At 38.2% G+C, this 19,750-nt stretch overlaps 1 protein-coding gene across 1 annotated transcript; it reads left to right on the forward strand.

Annotated features, from left to right (window-relative positions):
• The first annotated feature begins 735 nt into the window (after positions 1-735).
• Positions 736-19,733, forward strand: LOC145908897 (unconventional myosin-VIIa-like). The gene is made up of 51 exons (XM_082996219.1): positions 736-847; positions 1,172-1,288; positions 1,457-1,606; positions 2,445-2,629; positions 3,316-3,437; positions 3,766-3,895; positions 3,953-4,079; positions 4,701-4,748; positions 5,360-5,428; positions 5,484-5,550; positions 5,909-6,003; positions 6,186-6,305; positions 6,528-6,670; positions 6,964-7,099; positions 7,384-7,458; positions 7,677-7,812; positions 8,176-8,271; positions 8,336-8,481; positions 8,806-8,921; positions 9,305-9,360; positions 9,430-9,559; positions 9,685-9,814; positions 9,913-10,090; positions 10,392-10,468; positions 10,571-10,651; positions 10,999-11,178; positions 11,313-11,422; positions 11,732-11,873; positions 12,037-12,150; positions 12,510-12,601; positions 12,681-12,927; positions 13,112-13,285; positions 13,461-13,619; positions 13,871-14,002; positions 14,198-14,296; positions 14,424-14,589; positions 14,762-14,840; positions 14,990-15,159; positions 15,219-15,412; positions 15,577-15,701; positions 15,913-16,067; positions 16,204-16,357; positions 16,578-16,715; positions 16,967-17,090; positions 17,324-17,525; positions 17,824-18,007; positions 18,287-18,395; positions 18,458-18,574; positions 18,725-18,811; positions 19,243-19,359; positions 19,427-19,733. The coding sequence occupies exons 1-51, from the start codon at positions 794-796 to the stop codon at positions 19,508-19,510; spliced, it is 6,438 nt and encodes a 2,145-aa protein (XP_082852345.1). The 5' UTR covers positions 736-793; the 3' UTR covers positions 19,511-19,733.
• The last annotated feature ends 17 nt before the right edge of the window (positions 19,734-19,750 follow it).

Below are 19,750 nucleotides of genomic sequence, written 5' to 3' on the forward strand. Positions count from 1 at the left end.
AATAACTTACAATTTTATTTAATCGTAATTTATGCTCTGGTTACATTTTGACGGTAAAAACAAACATTGTAGGCGTTGCACTAAGACGTAAGAAACCACAAAACCAGTCAAGTTTTGTGTAAGATGCTTGTGTTTGTTTTGATGTAATGGAAATTATGTGGAGTTGGACGTTGTCTCGTTTATTCACTTCTACCCCACTCAATACTTAAGGGTTCTTGTACTCTGTTGCTTGGCAACAAGTTTTAAGTGTCTCTCTTTGTGAAAAAAAGTTGAAGTGCTTCAAATTCTTGTCAACGTGCGTTGTTCTGTGTGAAGAACAAGTTTTGTCTGTGCAGGTTTCCATTATTGTTAGGTGATAAATGGACTGAATGATCTGATTGATTGTTTGTCATTCAAACAATTAAAGTTCATAATTACAATAAAAGACAGTAGAAAATAATATGCTGTCAATAAATCTTGTACTGGATTATATCAAGGTTTAATTATTTATAAATATTTCACTTTTTAATATCGCAATGTAGTTAAGTTTAATATTTAATGAAAAATTAAATTATCGAGGAATTGAGTATTTGCATCAAAACTTGAAGGCAGGTGGCCATTGAAACAAGTATTTGCTTTCCACTTTATTTTGTCATAAAACCTCTATTGTTTGATCACACACAATGGAAGCCAGTTACAGAATGCTAACCACATTACTGATCCCACAATAGAGTTTTGTGATGTAATAATTGTTGAAAGCACCATGTGGTTGTGCAACAGATAAGTGCTTGTTGGTAAGTTTTAATGCATAGGAATGAGTGGAATTCATCATTACTTCCGACTTTCAAACAGCAACAGTTACCAGGAAGTGAGACATATTGTTGTTCTTTAACTTGAATCGAAAGTTTACAAAACTTATTTGACTGCTGGTTGTTGTGTGATATTGGTGCAAGGATATTTTTGTTAAGATTTTGGTTGTTGAGGGAAAAAAGTGTCGTAAACTAAATGTTCGTGTGTGGTGATTAAGTTCTGCCATGATTAATGAATAAACCTAGACAGTTGTGTTGCTTGTATTGCTGAAAATGAAAAATATTGACAATAGTTTGCTAAAATCTATGTTATTGTTTGTTTAAACCACTTAACTGTGAATAGCTGGTGATGTCAGCAAATTTATTTTATGTATTTTTACCAGGGAGACCATGTGTGGCTTCTGGACAAACAATATCTCAACGGATGCGATGTTCCAATCGGGGCAAAAGTTAAATTTTCGGATTCAGGACAAATTAAAGTGATTGATGATGAAGGAAAGGTAGGTTATCATTAATCTTCCTGTCAAAAACTTTCACAAAAAATGTGTGGACATTTTTCATCATTCCTAGTCACCCTTTCTATGTTTGTAAAACACTGTTCTTTGTTAATCACAAACTTTCCAACATTTGCCGGGAATAATTTTTTGTTCAACACGAAATATTTTCAGGAACATTGGTTGAGACTTCCGGTGAAGAATGTGAAGCGAATGCCGGATTCCTCTGTGGCCGGGGTCGAGGACATGATCAAACTCGGTGACTTGAATGAAGAAGGAATTCTGAGAAATCTTCTCATCAGATATCGTGATGATGAAATTTATGTAAGTTCTGGGGTTTGTAGGGACAGTGGGTGTAGATCAGATATTTTTTAGCTTAATCTGTAGTTGAGCTGGTATTTAAATTTTAAAACTATTAATGAACTCAAATACTACTTTGAACTTTAATTATTGTTAATTACTGCATATATGTTCATCTATAGTGTGGCATTCTTTGACCACAGATAAAAATACTTTCTTAAAATCTTTCATTTTCTTGTGTAAAGTTTTGCCGCCTGTTTTGCTTTTTATATGAATTGATTTTAGAGTTGGGTAAATCCTGTTGAAGACCAACAACCTCGAATTTTTCTCCAATATGTTAAAGAAATCAAACACTTTTTAAAAATTCCTTTTTTTAAAAAATTTTTTTAACAAATTTTTACCACAAAGTAAAATTTTTTAAAATGTTATCACTGAAAAATTTTCTTGCATTAAACTTACTGATGGTTTTTGTTTGCTTTGCAATATCCCCATTGCCGGAAACTTATGCAAACTTTTAATAGATTTTCATCTTACCCAAAGTAAATATTAAAAATATGTGAAGAGGTTTGACACAACTCGTTAATCATTAAAATATTTTTTCGTCAAAATTCTCTGGAATGTTTTATTATTTCCGTCCATGTTCTGAATTCACCAATAATTACCAACCTTTTCCAAAAGATTTCAACATATTTTTACATATTTTAAGCAACTTCTAACAAGTTTTTTAATGCGACTCAAACTAGGCTTGATTTTAAAATGTACTGAAGAGTGTTTTTTTTGCATCAAATATGGAACTCTCCTATAAAACGTATAATAGAAAATATTTTTTTCCAAATAACATTAATAAACTTGTTGTTCCCAGACTTACACTGGCTCGATCCTGGTCGCAGTGAATCCATACCAGGTTCTTCCACTTTACGACATCGGGTTTATCAGGAAATACACTCAACGAAAGATCGGCGAACTGAAACCTCATATATTTGCGATCGCTGACAACGCTTACAACAACATGAAGAAGAATAAGCAGGACCAGTGTGTCATCGTCAGGTAAAATGTGATGCAAAGTTATGACTTTGTTGATATTTCTTGCCTGGAAAGTGTTTTGTGAAATGCATTTTTAACAAATCCAATTCAACGTTCTTTTTCTAAAAAAAAACTTGCAAAACTTGACCCATTGTCACACCCTCGTTTCAACTGGTGAGGAATCTGTGGTTACCATCCCAGTCACCTCATGGCACTAAACCCTAACAAACCCCTCACCATAAACCCTAGCAAATATTAACCAAGGGTGTTGGTGAAAGATCAAAAGTAAACATGCCAAGTTTTTGAACGACTCCAGATCACTTGTTGAAATAAAATATTTTGTTTCAATTCCATTATTTCCTGTGGTTTGATAAAGCGGGCATTTATTTGGAAAATTATTAATTTAGTATTTTCTATATTTCCAGCTGAAAGGTTGAAATGGTTATTGGCAATTTGTCCAACATATAATTAATACAAAACCTCTTCATTTCACCACCCATGTATGCAACCATGGTGTGACTTTTCATCAGAGTTGACCAAATTACGTTGTTCCAATAAAACGTGATCAGTTTAATTTTTAACCCAAAGTTTTGTGAAATGATTGTTTGCCAACAAACACTTGCATTGTGACACGCACAATGTGCAGACAGATTAATTGCAATTTGATTTATCTTTAGTTCAGTATTTATGACATCATAATTGTGTTTCAGTGGAGAATCAGGTGCTGGAAAAACTGAATCTACGAAGTTGATTCTTCAATATTTGGCGGCCGTGTCTGGTCAACATTCATGGATCGAGCAACAAATCCTGGAGGCCAACCCCATCCTCGAAGGTTTGAAATCATTCACACATTTGCCGACCTTTACATTTGTGTGAAAAAGTGTTTCTTAACCAGTGCATCACGCTTGATCTAAATTTTGTTAAAAACAAAACAAAAAGCCAAGCTATCGAGATAATGGGCTGCAATTTTTACTTCAACAAACCTGAGCCATATCAGAAAATTTTGAGAAACACTGGAGTAAATCAATTCAACTCCTTACATTTCTGTGTGTTTATGTTCTCACAAAAAATACAAGGTTTTCATGGGGTTTGAAACAAAAGTTTGTGAGCTCAAATCAATTCAAATAATATTAAAAAATCAACTTTTGTTTTTGTTGTAGCATTTGGAAATGCAAAAACAATTCGGAACGACAATTCGAGTCGATTCGGAAAGTTTATCGACATTCAGTTTAATGAGAAGGGAATTATTCAAAGTGCAAAGATTGATCAATATTTGCTGGAGAAATCGAGGTTGGATCAGTAGTTGATAACATTCCAAGCACAAGCTTACATATGACCACATGACAGGTTGGTTCATCAGTCAAAGGACGAGAGGAATTACCATGTCTTCTACTGCATGCTGGCTGGGATGACGCAGGATAAGAAACAAGTTCTCGGACTTGGAAAACCCTCAGAATACACCAACCTCACACAAGTATGCAAAAATACTGAAATATTTGTAGTTTTAAATTTTCCTTTAAAAAACCCTCACTTACTTTCGATCTCATTCAATGAGTAATTAAAGTTTTAAACAATGCGACATATTTTTTACACAAGTTTTCATCATAAACTTTATCCAAGTTGTTCACAGAGCCATGGTAACACTGTCTACTTCTTATATCCAAGAACCACCAAACTCCACATTGTACTTCACAACATTTTGACAATAATTTATTTAAGATTAATTGTGTTTTATCATCATTCCCCTGTTTGTATTGGAGTGAGCTCGTCAAACAATGGCTCTCCCTTGAACTTTACTCACGCCATACCCCCCCCCCCCCCCCCTTTTTCCCCTCGTCAGATGTTTGGTATAAAAGCACACGGGGCTTATAATAGGTAACCTGATGCTGAAGTGTTCAGTGCCGTGTTTCCAACCCATGACAAATAATTCAAATCATTCTCCTGTGCAACCATTTGTAAGAAGATTTGTCAAAACCAAAATAAAGTGTGGAATTTTTAAACCAGGAAAACTATTTGTAATTTAAGATTTGTTAAAGTTTTCTAAAAAATCCCCAAAATAACATCAAGAATTTTAATAAAGTTTTGGCACCTACAGGATAATTTGCACAGGTCGGCTTCTAATTCATGTTATTTACTTGGTTTGGTAAGTTACAAAAAACACACCAGCAACTAATGGTGTTTAAAACAGTGGTGAATACTAAGGTGGAAATTGTTGCAACAAAAATTACATTTTCGTTTTAAAACCTGGAAGAAACACAATGAGATGTTTTACTAAAAATATTGCTTCCATCAATGCTTGCTGAAGGATCATGATATACTGGTATACATTATCACAGGCTCTATGATGTCATATTGATGTTGTTACGTCACAAATGGTGAACAATGCATGTTGCATGTATTATAACATTTGTTTGAAAAACTAATGTATGCATTGAGCATGAGCACCACCAAGTGGATGTTTTGTCTAAACATTTTGAGTTCTTTTCAGTTTGGTGTAACGCACATTTGTGTTGCTTTCTAAAGAAAATCTCTTCTGATAGTTTGCATTATTCAATAAATTGTTTTATTTTTTTGAAGTTATTGTAAATTATGTTTATTATTTTGCCATACCACAAACTTTTTGTTCCAAATAAGTTGCCTGTTGATGTTTGAACACAAAGTGTGTTGTTTTTTTCAACTACATATTTGTTATAAATAAGTTTGATCCACAATCATTATGTTCTTTACATTATAATGATGATTATGACATCACAGGGGTCATGTATACAATGTGCTGGGAGGGAGGACAAATCTGATTACTCCGACATCTTGAAAGCGATGAAGGTGAAACTTTCACTCAACTTTTTTTATACAAATTTCTGACTTGATATTTTTTTAGGTTTTGTCGTTTAGTGAAAGTGAAGTTGCCGAAATATTTCGTCTTCTTGCTGCCATTCTACATATTGGTGAGTTGATTACCCAGGCCTTGTGAGTTTATGGGACAATTTGTATAGTTTATGGCGGTGGTTCTCAATCTGTTTCTCGTGTAATAAAGATTCATCGCACTTATTGGAACAAACCGAATATAAATTTATCATGACAAGTTGTTGCAATGTTTACAATTTCAGTCAAAGAAGGCGGACTTAACTTGCTATTTGCCTCAATTTTTGCCAAAAAGCTCAAGACGCCCTTAAAAACTCTAAATGCACCAGAGCATTCCCACCTCACAGTTTGAGGAACCACTGCGTTTATATTGCTAAGACACAACCAAATCACCAGTTTAAGTTTCAAGCTAACATCAGTTTATGGTGTGGATTGTTGCAGGCAACTTTAGGTACAAGGAGAGGTTGGTTGACAACTTGGACGCGGTTGAGTTGGTTCATAACTCGGGGTTGAAGCTCACAGCCCAACTTTTCGGGGTAAATATATTGACTTAATGTAGTGGATTTACAACATTTTAACTTTTCATCGTGGGAATCTGACAAAAAGTTTTGGGCTTGATTTAACTTAAATTGTGCTGTAAAATATTTTAGACCTGGGACGTGTTGCAAATTATCACAAGTCGCGTGATTCGCTAAACTAACGCTGAGTCATGTTCCAGGTGAATGAACAGGCTCTGACGAGATCGCTGACTCAGCGAACTTTATCAACCAAAGGTGAAACAGTGACGTCACCGATGAACTTGGAACAAGCTAATGACGTCAAGGATGCTTACATCAAGGTTAGAGCTGTAGTTGCCCTTTCATCACATTACATCGAATGCGTAAAAAAAATGTTTTTGTTGAAATTTGGGCGTGGATTTTCATCAAAACTCACCAGGAATTCACGACTAAATTTATTGTGTCTAACATTCACATAAACGTAGCTTCACGGAATGTCACCGAATAACGCATCATAATTCTACATCCGATGAAAGAAGGTAGTTTAATATTGATGTTTGCAGGGCGTGTACGGCCGCATGTTCGTCTGGATTGTCGACAAAATCAACAACGCGATTTTCCGCGATCACAAAAAAGAGAAGAAGAAAAAAATCCACTCGATTGGTTTGCTCGATATTTTCGGATTCGAGAATTTCGGGAACAACAGGTGAGCGATATGAAGTTAAGATCCATTAAAAACTCCTCCTGGTAAGTCGGAGGGGGATCTGAAAATCAAGCTTCCGGTGAGGTTTGAACTCACGACCCTGGGTTTACCAGACCCAACGCTCTGCCGGTTTAGCCCACGGGGCTCAGCGAAGGAAAACAATGGGTTGGTTAAGGCCTGGATTGTGGACTTAACATGGCTCGTACACACCGATCATCCATTACATTTAGTCAAGTGAAACAGAAAAAAATAAAATATAAAATTTTAAAAAGTTTAATTAAGGATTTTTTTTATAGTTTTGAGCAACTTTGCATCAACTTCGCCAACGAGAATCTGCAACAATTCTTCGTTCGTCACGTTTTCAAACTCGAACAGGAAGAATACAACAAGGAGGGGATAGACTGGCAACATATCACATTCAGGGACAACCAGGTGGGTAGACTGGCAACATATCACATTCAGGGACAACCAGGTGGGTTTGGATGTAAAAAATCCAACATGCGTTTGACATTCTATGATTTTTGGGAGGAAAACCCCGCATAAGTTTCACCGGAAAATTATTGTTGAACGCAACAACCAATATTCTGCCCCTTGGTTTGGTTGCAAAAATCGCGATTTATTAAAAAATATTCTACTGTTACCAGCAGATGTTAAACAAAATGCTGATTCGAAAGTATTTACGTAATAACATTATCATTGTTATCGTATTGTAACAGGATGTTCTTGATATGATTGCTGTGAAGAAAATGAACTTGATCGCGATCATCAATGAAGAAGCCGTTTTCCCCAGGGTATGAAGTTTATTTAAGATTTCTATTGTTGTAGGTTCTCAACATTAACCGAATAAAATCCGCTAAAAAGATTAGGAATTGTTTGGATCCGAAGGTCCAAGGGTCATACGTTCAAGTCCCTCCATAACCTTCATAACTTCAAGTTATGACGTGTCACTTTCATCATGTTGCGACCTTCATATCCAACCCAAGGTGACAATATTAATGTTTTATACCAGGGTACAGACCGTACAATGTTGGACAAGATGATATCCCTGCATGGTCAGAACCAACTTTTCCTTCGTCCAAAGAATAAGTTCGACGACACATTCGGCATTGAACATTTCGCTGGACCTGTCAGATACAACTGCAATGGTTTGTCCTCCTTAACCCTTTCCAAATTTCCTTTGAATCCATCAAGTTCCTTTTATGATATTGTTGTGATTAATCATAAACCAAGCCTGAAGAACAATCCTCGATGCAACTACAACATAAATAGTTTTTGTCAAAAAAACCTGGGCATTCCACGTTCAAAATGACGTCAATGTCGATTTCCAATCAGGGAAGATGAAAAACTACGTCATTGCCCTGAGAGAAAATAAAGTCCGCATTTTTATATCCGAAATGCTCCAGATGGTGGCGCTATTTTAAGGAACTTCATCCACAACTTTTGTTCCTAGAAATAGTGACGATATCGTGTCGAATAGTGACGTTATCAGTGTTAATATTCATCCGCAGGATTTCTGGAGCGGAATCGCGATACTTTCCACAGCGATCTGATCTCTCTCATCCAAGGATCCAAAAATAAATTCCTCAAACTCCTCTTCCAGGGAGGTTGGTTGAAAAAACTTAAAAGAAATCTGTTTGAAATATTTAAAATTTTGTTTTTTTTATTCAGAGTTGAAAAGTACGTTGTCAAGGAAACGGAATCAATCGTTGTGTGAACAATTCAAGAAGTCGCTCGATCTTCTGATGCGTACATTGTCGTCATGCCAACCATTCTTCATCAGATGCATCAAACCTAACGAGTTTAAGAAACCCAAGGTGTGGAGTTAGTGATACGCTCACGAATCATATGATCATGTACAACAACCATTTTGTGATGTTTGTTTTCACAAAAAATATTTCCATGGACAATCACAATAATTTGAGACTGAAATTTGGTCACGGTAGCTTCAATGGGAATTTCACTAATTGTCCACAAACGTCGTCCTTCCGACCAACAACAATCCTTGTCTGAAAGATTGAGTAAATATTACTTTGTATGACGGTTTACACATATAAGCAGTTTTAATACATTGTGATATAGGCTGGCAAAGTGTTTTCATATGAAGATTTCATATGATAATTATCTTGTTTCATATGAAGATATTCGACCGTGAGTTGGTTGCGAGACAATTGCGATATTCTGGAATGATGGAAACGATCAAGATAAGAAGAGCTGGTTACCCGATCAGATATTCATTCAACGAGTTTATTGACAGGTGGTTAAAGTTGGGACTTTTCGTGTTTGTTTAATCAAGGCTGTTAAAATGTCAAGATTTCTGTAAGCTGGAGACAGATGGCCACTGTTTCGACCTAAAAGGTCTCATCAGTGCAGCTGGTGTGACTTTCAGATGACTTTGCTGACCAAACGGCCAAGCAAAGACTTCCACTTTGTGGTGACTATATAATCAACGTTGTCCGTTGGGCACCAAACTAGGTGCAAGGTGGAAACATTATGGCCAAGCAAAGCTCAACCAATAGTGACGTCAGCTCCCGTGTCACAATAATCATAACAGTGGCCATCTGTCTGCAGCACACAGAAATCATATTATTGTCTCCACTTTACGACTAATTTATTAAATGTTACGCAAAATATTTTCAGATATCGAATGATCGTCCCCGGAATTAAACCTTCCAAAATCTGCAAGAATCCAATAGGTGAGATCATCATTGTTGTTTATTCTTTTATCATTGTGACGTCACTAAGCTATTGTTTGTAAACAACAGAGTGTTGCCAGAAGATTATTGACGAAACAATGGGTGAAGGTTCTGATTGTCAAGTTGGAAAAACAAAGATTTTCCTCAAAGATTCTCACGACGGAATTCTAGAAATGACGCGCGACAAAGTCATGCGCATGTTAGTATTGTGACGTCACAGTGGGTTTTAAATCAAATACTTTTGACAGTGTTAGTATTGTAATAACTGCGCTTGTTACTAAAGCAGGTATTTTTACCTAATTGTTTTCGTGTATGACGTCACAGTGCTGTGATAACAATCCAACGGGCAGTGAGGGGTTGGTACTGGAGGTGGAGATTCATTCAAGCGAAACGGAGCGCTATTCTTATCCAGAAAACATGGAAAGCATTCGCCGCTAGGAGGCGCTACAGGATTGTGAGTTTGTTGCTTTGTTCGGGGATAAATAATTTTCATGTTTTCAAATTACAACGAACTAACAACATAATCGATGCCGGTATTGTTACGTCATACAGATGCGTACCGGGTACCAGAGGTTACAGGCATTGTGGAAAGCGCGAAGACTCGCGTTTAAATACGAGTTCGCTCGGCGCCGAATCATCAGATTCCAAGTTCAGTGCAGGGGGTTCTTGGCGCGGAGGAATATGCGGCACAAGTTGTGGGCGATTGTTAAAATACAATCTCACACCCGAGGTTCGTTCCACACGAGCACGTGACCTGGTGAAACGCGGAACAGTGTTTCACATACTTTTTACCAGTGTTTCACATAGTTTTTACCTCTTCACATTTTTACACCTCGTTTCGCTTCTGGGGAAATCCCCACCAATAATGAACTCGGGATTTTACCGATCACGTGACTTCTAATCATCTTTTTGCAACAAACAAATTATTTGGGGATTTAGTTTTAATACCCAGTAAACCCTGCACCCCTACCCTCGCCCCAGGGTAACCACGTGTGCGTTCCATACAAAATCTTACATCGAATTCCATCCAGGTTTCATCGCTCGTCGTGAATTCAGACGTCTTCTTATTCTCAGGAAAGTCCGGAAACTTCCAAGAACAAAACAACAGGTGGGAAACAAACTGCTGTTATTATTTACTTGATGCTGTTTTTTACCTTATAGTGCGTTAGTATGACGACATAAACATGTTTTTGTTGTGACGTCACAATAGGCGGCCCTCCAGAAACTGGAACAGGACGAAATGGCAGCGAGAAGACGCGCGAAGGAGGTCAACAAGAATATTGATATGGCGGTAAGACAATTTTCAAGAATGTTTTACAAAATATCTCACTGTCGTTTGATTCTAAGTAGTTTCAAATGTCGTATGTTTAACATGTGGATGTTTTGATAAAAATAATATCTTCCCTATGTGAAATAGCGCTGGTGATTCGAACGTTTGATGAAATCCTGTCCCCCAGGATGTACGTTATTAATATTAATTCGTTTCTATTAAACCTTCGTTAAAATTACGTAACCCGTGTTTAAAATCTGGTGTTTAATAACTTATGAAAGTTATATTTAAAAATAAAATCTCCTTCATTCCCGTGTAAACTGATGCTGGTTGTGGTTGCCCGGATAAAATCCCATTCTTATTCGTAGGAACGGAAACGAAAGCAATCTCAGACGATCGATTACAACGCGATGGTCGACTCCATGTTTGGAGATCTCGATAAAGTTGAAGACAGCGGGGAAATTTTTGATTCTTCGATTCCAATCATGGCTGAAGGGGAAGATTTGTCAGAGTTCAAGTTCACCAAGTTTGCCGCCACATATTTCCAGGTTTGTTTTTTTAATTAAAAATCAATTTTCTCCGGAAAATCTGCCTACATGTAATTTTGTTGTTTAATATTCAACAATATTTAAACCACGTGTTTAAACTTGGAACATTTTTTCTTCCACCCGATTTAATCCAGGCGACTGTGACCCCGACCCATATAAAGAAACCCCTCAAATCTCCACTTCTACCACAAGATCATGAAGGGGACAGACTTGCTGCCCTCGCAGTGTGGATCACCATACTAAGGTAACTACAGGTCACATGTAAGGTTGCTCGGGGTCAACAACTGTTACCCGGGTTCATTCAAGTTCAAGTGGCAGAATTATTCACATACAGATAGAGTGAAGTTCACACAAAAGTAGCGAAGGTTGTCGTCTGTTGTTTGCATGATAGACAGTTAAAAATTATTCTTACTTTTCCTGGTTGGAAATATGACCTTGGACATCATTAATTTGACCTTTTAAAACCATGAAATGAGTTACTATAACCGACAAATATATAACAACTGTGCCATCCACCACTTGGAGCTTACAACATACCTTATGACGTCATCAGATTCATGGGTGATTACCCGGAACCGAAAGCGTCGGATATTCGTGACACGGGGTCGGTGATGGGGAGGGTTCGTGGAACATTGGGTAAAGCTTACGGAAAGAAGAATAAGGGTCAGTTGGAAGAGATTTACAACACCGGGAAGGTGAGAGGTTGTGGGTTCGATTCCCGGCCAAGCTGTTTTACATAAAACTTCTACATTTACCTCAAAATGGAATGTTTTAAAACCTTTCAATTATTTTGTGTAAGGTTATTGAAAATTTGCACTGTTTAACGTGTCACGCTTCACTGAACAAACTGTTACGTAGAAGCGATCTACGTCACGGAGGAACAAACTGGTCTCGTTGACCTTGAAAAATAAATCCAAGTTGACCGGACAAGTTGCAGATCGTCTGAAGGACGGTGGTGGTGAAGATACTGAGGTTTAAATAACTTTTTTGATATAAATGGGAAAGCCTTGCGTTCACTTGCATCAATATGTTGGCTTGGATCTCTCTTACAATAAAACGATTGGAATGAAATCAAAAACAGGAAATTTTGTAACAAAGATTTTTATTGTGAAATTGTGTGTAAGCTGTATGTTAGTTGGGTGTTTAACGAAGTATGGACCACACACTTTGCGCAAAATATTCTTTAATAAAAAGCGCGCCACCATGTGTTGAGTTTGACGTATTTCACCTAAATCCGTTCCCGGCAATCAAGGCACAAACTTTTAACACAAATCTAATATGATTATTCAACATAATCACAACAGAAGGTTTTAATTTGTTGGAAACAGGAGGCGGATTATCAGATGGCGATCAACCGACCAACCACAAACCTCGAAAAACTTCATTTCATCATCGGAAACGGAATCCTCCGACCTAATATAAGGTATTGGTTAAAAATTCATATCTGCCCTTTAGTAACCTTAAACACGTGACCCCCAAGTGACACCGAGTAACCTTCGCAGGACTGAGATATATTGTCAGATCTGCAAACAACTTTCCTTGAATACGAACAAATCATCACATGCCAGAGGTTGGATTCTGATGTCTTTGTGCGTGGGATGTTTCGCTCCAGATGAGGTTTTCGTCAAATATCTTCAGAACTTCATACAGAACGGACCTCCGAATTATTCACCCTACTGTGAGAAAAGGTTGAGGAGGACTTTCGCGAACGGTCCGAGGACCCAACCTCCAAGCTGGCTGGAACTACAGGTGGGGATTCGGTCGTTTAACCGAGATATTGGGTTAGTTGGAGGTGCGTCATACAATGGATTCCACTTGTTATAAGTAATATTGAATATCTGTTTGATATGATCAACATCTTAACATATTTTAAAACGTTTTCGCATTCATTTTCCCGAATTTCTGTCGTGATGTCGTGTTTGTGTGTTGCCAGGCAACCAAGTCGAAGCGACCAATCATGTTGCCGATCACATTCATGGATGGAAATACTGCAACGTTATTGGCTGATTCTGCTACGACAGCGAAGGAATTATCAGACGCTCTCGCCGAGAAAACTAAGATCAACGATAAATTTGGTTTCTCTGTATTTGTTGCTCTCTATGAAAAGGTGAACTTTATTTTCACTCAATATTTACTTGAATACGTCATCATTCATCTTTTTCAATTCCGGAAGTTAAATTGACAATAATAATGACGGTTACGATAATCAAAAACACAAGAAACGAATAACACATAAATTTGAAAAAACAACTTCTATATTTAAGCTATGTGTTTACCACTAGGTGTCGTCGCTTGGTAGCGGAGGTGATCACGTGATGGATGCAATATCCCAGTGTGAACAATATGCGAAAGAGAACAACACTCAGGAGAAGAGCGCCCCCTGGAGGTTGTTTTATAGGAAGGAGATATTTACACCGTGGCACGATCCGACCATCGATCAGGTAACCAAATAATGCTGATTTTTACTGGAGTTTAAAAATATTCCACAGTTATTCAAAATAACTTTTTGCTGGCAGTATTTTGTGCATGTGGAGTTGTTTTAAAACAATGTCACGTTGTAACTTGTGGTGGTGAAAGTGTTACAGGTAGTTTCGTTTTTATCGTTTACAATTTGTAAGATTTGGAACCCACGCCGACCCGGATCTTTTCATTGTAGTGGTCCGGATTTATGACATAATGTTTTTAATTCCAGATCAGCACGAACTTGATTTACCAACAAATAATAAGAGGCGTCAAGTTTAGTGAGTATAGAGTTGATAATGATATGGAACTCGCTCAACTCGCTTCCAAACAACATTACGTGGAACATGGAGCCAACATACAGGTGGGGGGGACATACAGGGGTATTTTGCATTGAAATATGTTAAATCACCTTAAAATTGACCAACAATTTGCATTCTGCTTCCTATAAATATTAAGTTTTCTTCATTTATTCGTATTAGAACGTAATGAACGTTTCTTGGATGCTCGTAATCTTCAACATTATCATATTTTCACATCAACGTTCTTATATTCCCAGCCATCTCTGCTCGACTCCGCGATTGAGAATTACCTCCCCGACCGGATGATGAATCACAAATCGCGGTGGATAACAATGGTTTCGAACCAACACAGAGATGTAAGGATTATCTTCACACCGAGTCGATTTGTATCGTCTCAGTTCAGTGGATATTCATATTACTCACGCCCCCACACTTACATATTCACATGATAGAATCACGTGCACGTTCATATGATTTTCACAGGCGATCTACTGTCGTGAGAGGTGGGAACCGATGCGTGTCCGTGAGGATGTTGTGACGCAAGCAAGGTTTAGTTGGCCTCTCTTATTTTCACGTTTCTTTGAAGTTTACAAACTATCCGGCATGAATCTGCCGAAGAACGAGCTCATAATCGCCGTCAATTGGACAGGTTTGTTCCGATGTTTATGACCTCCTCTAACCCCGGGTCATTCCTCAACATTTAAATTCTCGTAGAAATTCACCAAAGACAATTTTCTCTGTTGAAGTTATTTTGTGTCTTTCCTTAAACAGAGTTATGCAAATTATTGTATAGTGACGTCATAATATGTCGATTGTTCCAGGTGTGTTTTTCGTGGACGACCAGGAAGAAGTTCTGCTTGAACTTTCATATCCGGAGATAACCGAAGTTACAGCGAACAAGTGAGTTGATTCACCAATTTACACAATATCAGTTGATCAAATCCATGCAAATGTTCAATTGTTGTTTGTGAAACGTTAACAAGTTTCAAATTGTTTTTCCAATAATATCAGAGTTCGTAAAAATCCCCTAATATTGAAATTGTTTACAGAACCGGGAAACTGAAGGGGGCGAGCTTCACGATTAAAACTATACGTGGTGATGACATCACGTTTACGTCACAGAGCGCTGACGACATTTCCGAGTTGGTGACGTATTTCCTCGACGGTTTGAAGGAGAGATCCCGCTACGTGGTGGCGCTACAGAGCAACGTCAACAAACGTAACACAAATTGTGACGTCAACAATCGATTTTTTTTATTAACAATGGTTTTCGAGCAGCGACAGACGAGGAACCTTCGATAATGAGATTCAAGAAAGGCGACTTGATTGTGATGGAACAATCGGCCGGTTCCAATTTTAATGAGGGGGGTTGGAGAAGTGGAGATAACGATAGAAGTGGCAGGGCAGGGGATTTCCCTACTGACAGCGTATACGTCCTACCAACTCTGTCGAAACCTCCCCAGGAAATATTGGTGGGTGTTAATGTTTGGGGGGGGGGGGGGTAAACGATTTCCTTCGGGAGGCAAAAGTTTTTTTAGCAATTGTTTTTACTTAAAACGCGCTCGGTGAATTTTATTTGAAGTTTATTTACAAAATATTAAGTTCTTGTTAAGTGTGAATTTTTCTACGTGTGTAGACGATGTATTCGTTGAGTGACGCTGAGCTGCAAGATCGGATGAGACAAAAGAATTTACCCGGATCCGACTTCAGCATGGATGAGAAACCGTACACACTGGAGGAATACGCTGCCGACTTCTTCAGGTTAGAACTTGTTTAACAACATAAATGTTCTGTGGTTTTTTGAACGTCAAGAATGCGTAACAATCTGAACTTCACCAGTTTCGTGAATGCCGGAAGCAGTATTGTGGGTTTGGGTTCCGGATTTTTTGCCAAAAACCCTCTGGGGGTTCCCATATCATGGGTCAAATAGCTTTGTTGATACTCCTGGTAACCTCTGTGTTCACCCCCACAGAGCACCGATCGCTCAGTCAGTCAGCAGAGTTGGACCCCCAAAAGCTGTCACCAAGAAACTGTGGTCGAACTCCCGAGAGCCGATTAAACAAGCTTTACTGAAGAAACTGGAAAGTAACCACGACATGTCGCAAGAAGCCGTCGCCATATTCCTATATATCCTTCATAATTACTTAAACCTCATGATCCAGAGGTTAATGGTTCGAACCCCGATATAACCATATATTATTTAAAATTTGTTGATTTTAATCAAAACACAAACGCAATGTTTTCATTCTTAACTCCTGTGAACATATCATGAAATATATGGGGGATTACCCTGCCAAGAAACAACGTCAGAGTAACGAATTGACCGATCAAATATTCGAACCTGCTTTGAAATACGAACAACTACAAGATGAGGTTTATTGTCAGATCATGAAACAACTCACAAACAACAAACAGAGGTATGGAAGGTTGTGGGTTCGAATCCCGCCTCGAGTAACTTTCTGTATTGTCTGGAAATATTCCAATCACAAATTGTTTCCTAACGTCAGTGGCCAAATTCTATTATGTTTTGAGAAACCAAATTTTATAAGAATCCACGCTTTCTGAACTTAAAAACTTGCGCGAAATTTTATCGGAAACATTTTTACCAACTCTAACATTCTGCCCTCCTCCCCACAGTTACAGTGAGGAGAAAGGTTGGGAACTGATGTGGTTAGCAACGGGATTGTTCGCCCCTAGCAACCAACTTCTTCCACACCTTCAGAAGTTTCTGAGCACACGGAGATCGAATCCGGTCGCCAACGATTGTTACCACAGGTAAAACTTCTCGTAAAATCTGATGCAACCTCACTTCGTAAACGCAGCGGCCTCTAGTGGTGGTGACGTAACTGTTCTCAGCATAGAAACACTATATGTAAAGCCCGATACTGCTTAGATACGGCATAAAGGGTCTCTTCCACGCCACAAACCACGTTTGTCACCCAATTTATCTTATATGCAAATTAACATTTCTATGCAAAATTATGTAAGTTAACATTGTGGCTTAATCTTGGTGTGAATTTACCCAGATATCAACGACCGATGCAGAACGGAAGGAGGAAATACCCACCCCACCTAGTGGAGGTTGAGGCGATTCAACATAAAACAACCCAGATATTCCATAAAGTTTTCTTCCCAGATTTCACTGATGAGGTGACGTCATGAGCACATCTTGTGATTCTCGCAAAACTTTTAATATTTATCACAACTACTTGGGTTGAACCACGATATAACCTTAATCCCATTCTTGGGTTAAATTTCTCCACGATTATTTCTGATCAACACAAACATTTCCACGAAACTTTGCCGGCAATTTCACGAATTTTGAACCAACAAAATGCGGTGGTTTAGGAGATTTGAAACAAATAAATATTTTTCTACTGCAGGCATTCGAAGTTGAATCGAGCACACGAGCAAAAGATTTCTGTCGAAATATCGGGAATCGTCTGAGGTTGAAATCGTCCGACGGATTTAGTTTGTTTGTTAAAATCGCCGATAAAATTATCAGCGTTCCTCAGGATGATTTTTTTTTCGACTTCGTTCGACATCTGACTGACTGGTTGACCAAAGCAAGACCAAGGACAGATGGTGCGGTTTATTTTACTATCTGGTTATTTTTAATGGTCGTCATATAGGGTGGCGATTGGAAGCCGATTGTATAAACCCGCCAATAAGTTGTCCGTAGCAAAATACAGTTGTAAAACACAGGCATTCTTGTGTCAACATCACAATTTACGATAGATCGGTTAATGTGTGTGGTTGGTAGTCAGTAGTTGGTGTTTAACATTATTGGTCTTTCGTTTGCGATCAAAACCAATGTACGACCTCGATTCGTAATCACCATGGCAACGTATTCTAGAAGCCTCACATCTTGTTCTCATTTCAGGGGTTGTCCCCCAACTGACGTACCAGGTTTATTTCATGAAGAAATTATGGGCGAACACAATACCGGGGAAAGACCCTAATGCGGACAGCATCTTCCATTACAACCAGGAGAAACCCAAGTATTTGAAGGGATATCACAAGTGTAACAAGGAGGAAGGATTCCTGCTGGCTTCCCTCATATACAGGTACATTGGTTTTTAGTCAGTATATGAAGAAAATGTTGCATATGTTTCGAATCGCACGAAGGTTTGTCTTGAAGAATTGCACAACATTTTTATGGAGTCAACGATTTTAATTCCTTCTAAAAATGATTCCAAATATATGCATTATGAAAATACTGACAGTTTGGGGACTTTACATAAAACAAGTTATTTCTGTTAAATGTCAAATGGTATGGGTTTTTTTCCTGAAAATTGTTGAAACCATTGATTTGTTTCGTAACAATCCATGCTGTTTGCAAACAGAGTGAAGTTTGGTGACGACAAATCTCAATTCCCAAACATCCAGAAGATGTTGAAGGAGCTCGCGCCGATCCACCTCCTCAGACAAGCTTCACCAGATGAATGGAAACGGGTAATAACCGCCTTTATTACTTCATAATTGTGGTCATATAAACATATTGTGTTTTTTTTCAGCAAATCGTCCAAAACTTTCAAAAAAGTTCGGTGAAGTCGAAGGAAGACGCGAAACAATCCTTCCTGAGGATGATTTACAAATGGCCGACATTCGGGTCATCTTTCTTCGAAGTCAGAGTAAGTACCGAGCGTTGAGGGTTCGACTCCCACCTTTGGCGATTTCATGAACCGTTTTTTTTTACCATGTAATAGTGAGTTGCCGACAATGCAACTGTTTCCATTGGTGTTAACAATACCCAGTATGACGTCATAACTTATTATTGACAGCAAACAACCGAACCGAGCTACCCTGAGAATCTTGTGATTGCGATAAACAAACATGGAGTCAGTCTCATCGACCACAAAACCAAAAACGTGAGAATTGTTTGGAGTAAAAATATTTGTGTTTGGGAAGTTTCAAAATAACACCGTGTAGGAAATGGGAAGATTACAATTTACTGTGATTTAATCATGATATGATTTCTGTGAGCTGCAGACAGATGGCCACTGTTATGGTTATTATGACACGGGGCCTGACGTCACTATTGGTTGAGCTTTGCTTGGCCATAGTGTTTCCACATTGTTTTCTCCGTAAGGTTGTACCTAGTTTGATGCCCAACGGATGACGGTGACTGTATAGTCACCACAAAGTGGAAGTCTTTGCTTGGCCGTTTGGTCAGCAAAGTCGTCTGAAAGTCACACCAGCTGCACTGATGAGACCTTTTGGGTCGAAACAGTGGCCATCTGTCTGCAGCTCACAGAGTTTCTGTGTTTTGTTGAGAATTTACCGCGGAAACTTTGCTCAGATTCTTGCGACTTTCCCGTTCACGAAGATCAGCAACTGGAGTAGTGGGAATACATACTTTCACATGACCATTGGAAACCTCGTGAAAGGAAACAAGCTCCTGTGCGAAACTGCCCAGGTGGGAATTCAACAATCACAACTTTCCTGTATATTGGTTTGTTAAACTTCTTGTTCTTTTACTTAAGGGCTATAAGATGGATGACCTTTTGACCTCTTACATCAGCTTGTTGTTGAGTACGATGTCACGGATGAAACAGAGAAAATTGTGATGTCACAAAGATGCTTAATGCTCGTTATTAACGTGTTTACCTTATTAGGAAAGTCCAACAATCAACATGTTGTATTTTAATGATTAAATTATTTCCGAAGCAATCTCATGATTTATGAAAAAAAGCCTATTTCCCGCCACCTGTACATTTTATTCGTAATTATGCGGCGGTTTGTGGTAATTTTCGGTTGTGCAATCTTCTCGCTTCCAATAAACCACGTGTTCTCTCGAATGTTTGTGA

Source organism: Ascidia mentula, chromosome 1 (assembly GCF_947561715.1).
Source record: "Ascidia mentula chromosome 1, kaAscMent1.1, whole genome shotgun sequence".
In the NCBI taxonomy this organism is placed as follows: Eukaryota; Metazoa; Chordata; class Ascidiacea; order Phlebobranchia; family Ascidiidae; genus Ascidia; species Ascidia mentula.